Source organism: Cebus imitator, unplaced genomic scaffold (genome assembly GCF_001604975.1).
Source record: "Cebus imitator isolate Cc_AM_T3 unplaced genomic scaffold, Cebus_imitator-1.0 Scaffold145, whole genome shotgun sequence".
Classification (NCBI taxonomy): Eukaryota; Metazoa; Chordata; class Mammalia; order Primates; family Cebidae; genus Cebus; species Cebus imitator.
The window spans coordinates 2,652,038-2,656,662 of NW_016107460.1; the positions used below are offsets into that span (position 1 = coordinate 2,652,038).

Here is a 4,625-nt window from a genome sequence, read left to right on the forward strand (position 1 = left end):
GCACCCAGGTAGGAATTACAACATGTGAGCGCACCCAGGTAGGAATTACAACATGTGAGCGCACCCAGGTAGGAATTACAACATGTAAGCGCACCCTGGCCCTGAATGCCTTGAATCTGCTGAGGTCCTGGCTTTCACGTCTGTGTGGATACATTTCCTGAAGTATCAGAAACCAACTGGGATCTGAAGCCTTGGGGTGTCCTCTTTGGAAACTCACTTGTTCGTTGATGAACGTGTTTCTTTGACTCATTTCTGACTCGCATCTGGTTTATCTGCTAAGCTCCAGCAGCTTCCAAGAAGGGACTCGGCAATGAGAGAAGAGAGATCACTTTTGCACACAGGCAGATGGCCACAGATGGGGCAGCTGAGTCATTCTTGGACAGTCTGAGAACTAGAAAGAGTGATGTCCTTAAGAGATTGCCAGTGTTATAAGGCTGGCACTTACTGCTAGTTGTAATCAAGAGCCAAGAGAACTAGAAACCATTCTCGGTTTGTAAGAATGACACCAAGGTGGCAACAGAATGAACTAAAAACATCTAAGATAAGTAAAAATGATAAACGCATCAATTAGAGACCTTACATTTCAGACTTCTACGGAAATGAATGCACTTAGTGAGGCTCCAAAGTGCTTCAACGCATTCGTAGGGTAGACGCCAAGTATTCATTTGTATTTAAAAGAGTACTTTTACTTTTGCTTGACAATAAAATCTAGGGACCTATGATTTGTAAAATATCCCTCACCGCTTCCTGCAATCTCCTTGAATTTCTCTAATTATGTTAGGAAGTGAAACTGAAACTCTTATCCTTGCCAAAGAAATAGATGAAACACATGTGGCAACATGGGGACTGGGGAGAGAGGCATCAAAACAAACCCAGAAAAAGGAAGCACTAGTTACAGTGTAAACTCTTATTTCTGAATGGTTTTATTTCTGTCCTTTCAGGTCCTTGCAGCTGAAGGAGAAATGAATGCTTCCAAATCCCTGAAGTCAGCCTCCATGGTGCTGACCGAGTCTCCTATAGCTCTTCAGCTGCGTTACCTGCAGACCTTGAGCACAGTAGCCACCGAGAAGAATTCGACAATTGTGTTTCCTCTGCCCATGAATATACTAGAGGGCATTGGTGGTGTCAGCTATGATAACCACAAGAAGCTTCCAAATAAAGCCTGAGGTCCTCTTGCAGTAGCCAGTTATTGCTTAGAAAGTGGTATCTGTTCCTATGGAGAAGCCAGCAGTTAGAAACGGTGAGAATTCCAACACTATTCATGTAACAGTAACTCCACAGATGGAAGATCATTGGCAGGAAAAAGCTCTAGAGGCTATACAGAGAAAAAATAAAGCACAAATGAGAGCTGTATATTACTTTTATTTTTAGAACCATAATCAACTTTGTAATATTCTTATGTAATTAATTAGTGATGGTCTCTGACTTTATAGTAGGAACTTTCTGGTAGTATGAGAAGAAATCATTGGGTGACTGTGACTGATGTTTCAGAATTACTTTTTAATTGTTTTTAAGAAGCACTCCAGATCATTTATAAAGTAACATAGGCCTCATATTTACACCATATATTTGCTTTATAATTCCAAAGGAGTTATTGGCTAAATCTCCAGTGATTGCAATCAAACCCCACAATGCTGAAAACAGAGATTGATTTTGATGTTAAGAACAAAAGAAGTATGGAAACTTCCAGGCTCAAACACGTCCCCAGTGCCACAAGGCAGACTGCACTCAGCACGCAGCCCAGGTCTTTTGCTGCATGTCCTGCCGGGAGTGGCCAACTCTCCGCCTCCCAGCACCGTGGTCAGAGAGTGGGACATGGCACACGAAAGTGACAAGCTCCTGTCAACTTATTTGCTTACAAGGCAGAATGCTTGGAAAGGTTGTGTTGGTTGAAACCACTGAGGAGCATCACCCTGGGGATTTCATGTTTTCACTCTGTTCTTAGTCCCAGGAGCCACAGGTAATCGAGAATTGTTTGTGGACTCTATCCTCATCCCCTCCCCACCTACCAAATAACCTGTTAAAAATAAAGAAGGCATAGAATATAAATGAATTTTAAAAGTCACTTTTTTGGAGATTATTTCGCTGCCATGGTGCACTTTCTTTTGGGAATCAGTTCCGAGAAATGGGCTAGAATGTTTAAAATTTATTACTTATTGATCTTCTTTGTGTTTTACTGTGCTCAGCCCTTTATGGATGCCAAGAAATATCCTTATTTTATAGATAAGGAAGTAATGTTATGAGGCTAAATAACTTGGCCAAGCTTCCTCAGCCAGTGAGTGTTGGGTTTAGATTTAAAACTATGTCTCAGTCCAAAATCATTTCTCCTAGGAACTCGTGGCAGTGCGAGCCAAGGAGATAGAGCACTCTAGTTCCTTTTGGTTTTCAACACCAAACTTTTAGGTTCTGGAGGTCCGGGCACCTACTCTAGTGTCCAGGACTATACATGCATGCACACATCTGTGTATGTGTGAGCACACCATTCCCACATGCTTCCTGCTCCTTTTCACAGGCCACACATGCCGTCCATATCACCTCACCACCCTCACATCCTCCACCTCTGCTCTGATCACCTCCCTGTCCTCATCACACACATCTTTTCAACACATAGGCATCAGCTAAACACAAGTTTCTTTGAAAGGCTGTATCAGGAAGTACTCTGAGGGAAGGGGCAAATGAACTGGGAAAGGGAAGAAAGCCAAAGAATTTTGCTGTTGAATTTACTGCTATGAGCTGATGGGCTCAATCCCATTGAGGATTGTCTGAGAAGTTGTGTGGAACACATCTCAGAATTATCTCATTAAGGGACAAGGAAGTGGTAATATGTGGCCCCCAAGTTCTATTCTTTGTTGGTTGAGAACATCAGGAGCAACTGTGAGTGAGGTTGAAACGGGCACCAACAGATTCGTGGAGTGTCACTTATCTCATCTATCCAGGTGAGCTCCAGCTTTCATTGTCCTTGAGTTATTTTACAACTCTTTACGTTGTAGAAAACAGATAGCAATGTAAATGATTTTTGCCCATAGGAATGCAGTGAGTACAGCTGACTGTTACCCAGTGGATAGTGACCAGTTTTATACTTGCTATGGTTTGTCTCTATCAAAACTCGTTTTGAGGCTTGGTCCTCAACGTCATGTTGCTGATCCTGAGAGCCCCGGAAAACAACGCATGATAAATATGACATTAGTCAGTCAGTGTGCAGAAGACATTACACAAACATTGCAGAAACAGGCAGGATTTGTGGGCATGAATACTTCACAATTATTGGAAATAGCTATCCAGGTGTTTGTAAACTGAGAAGTGGTGAGCCGTACAGAATCGCAGAGAAACCGAGTGCCAGGCTCGATGAAATGCCGACTTGATAGCTGCCGCTATTAAAAGAGCACCCCCAAGAGGGCGGGAAAAGGGAGGTTCCTGGAAAGCCTCGCAGTCTGCCCCCCTCCCCAGCCTGCAACGCAATCAGTGCACTTACTGTAGAGAAGTGGGGCACTGGAAGGACAGGTGTCCCCAGCTAACAGGAAAACAGGGAGACCCTGAACATGAGGCTTCAGACAAAAGTGAAGGGGCTCTGTTCAATTTAATGGAAGGACCACTGGACTGAAGGGGACCAGGCTCCATTGCCCTCAAGGAGCCCATGGTGAGAATGACAGTGGGGAGCAAGGCCATTGACTTCCTCATCAACACAGGTGCTGAATATTCGGTGGTAACTACCCCTGCGGCCCCCCTGTCAAAGAGGACAACCGATATTGTTGGAGCTACTGGGGTGTCAGAGAAACAGTCTTCTTGTTTGCCTCAGACTTGTGAGGTGGGGGAGCACGAGGTGATTCACCAGTTCTTGCACATGCCTGATTGCTCTTTCCCCCTGCTAGGGAGGGATCTGCTCAGTAAGCTATGGGCAACCCTAATCTTCACCAAGAATGGCATCTTACAGCTGGCATTGCCCCAAACTGGGGTAATAATGGACCTCAGGGTGCCTCGTGAGGAAGAGTGGAGGCTCTTCTTAACCGAACCAGACCAGGAGATAGAGCCTGCATTAACAAAACGATGGCCTAAGGTCTGGGCAGAGGACAGTCCACCTGGACTGGCAATCAACCAGGCCCCTGTGCTCATTGAAGTCAAGCCTGGGGCTCAGCCGGTTAGACAAAAGCATTAGCCAGTTCCCTGAGAGGCCCTAGAAGGCGTTCAGGTCCATCTAAAGCGCTTGAAGGACTATGGAATTATAGTTCCTTGCCAGTCTCCATGGAACACCCCCCTCTTGCCTGTTCTTAAACCAGGGACCAAAGACTACAGGCCAGTGCAGGACTTGCGCTTGGTCAGTCAGGCCACAGTGACTTTGCATCCAACTGTGCCTGACCCATACGCACTGCTGGGCTTATTCCCAGTGGAGAATAGCTGGTTCACCCGCTTGGACTTAAAGGACGCTTTCTTTGGCATTGGGCTGGCTTTTGAAAGTCAGAAACTATTTGCCTTTCATTGGGAAAATCCAGAAACAGGTGTAACCACCCAGTACACCTGGACCCGGCTCCCCCAGGGGTTCAAGAACTCTTCCACCATCTTTGGGGAGGCATTAGCCCATGACGTCCAAAAGTTTCGGGCTAAAGATTTAGGCTGTGTCCTGCTCCAGT

General features: G+C 45.4%; 1 protein-coding gene across 1 annotated transcript in view; it reads left to right on the forward strand.

The window, feature by feature from the left end:
* Positions 1-2,065, forward strand: part of STOML3 (stomatin like 3) — a 20,355-nt gene extending 18,290 nt beyond the window's left edge. The window contains exon 7 of the mRNA XM_017542494.2: positions 942-2,065. Coding sequence (XP_017397983.1) covers positions 942-1,166 — 225 coding nt within the window. The 3' untranslated portion in view covers positions 1,167-2,065. The remainder of the gene's footprint in view (positions 1-941) is intronic.
* Positions 2,066-4,625: the final 2,560 nt, after the last annotated feature.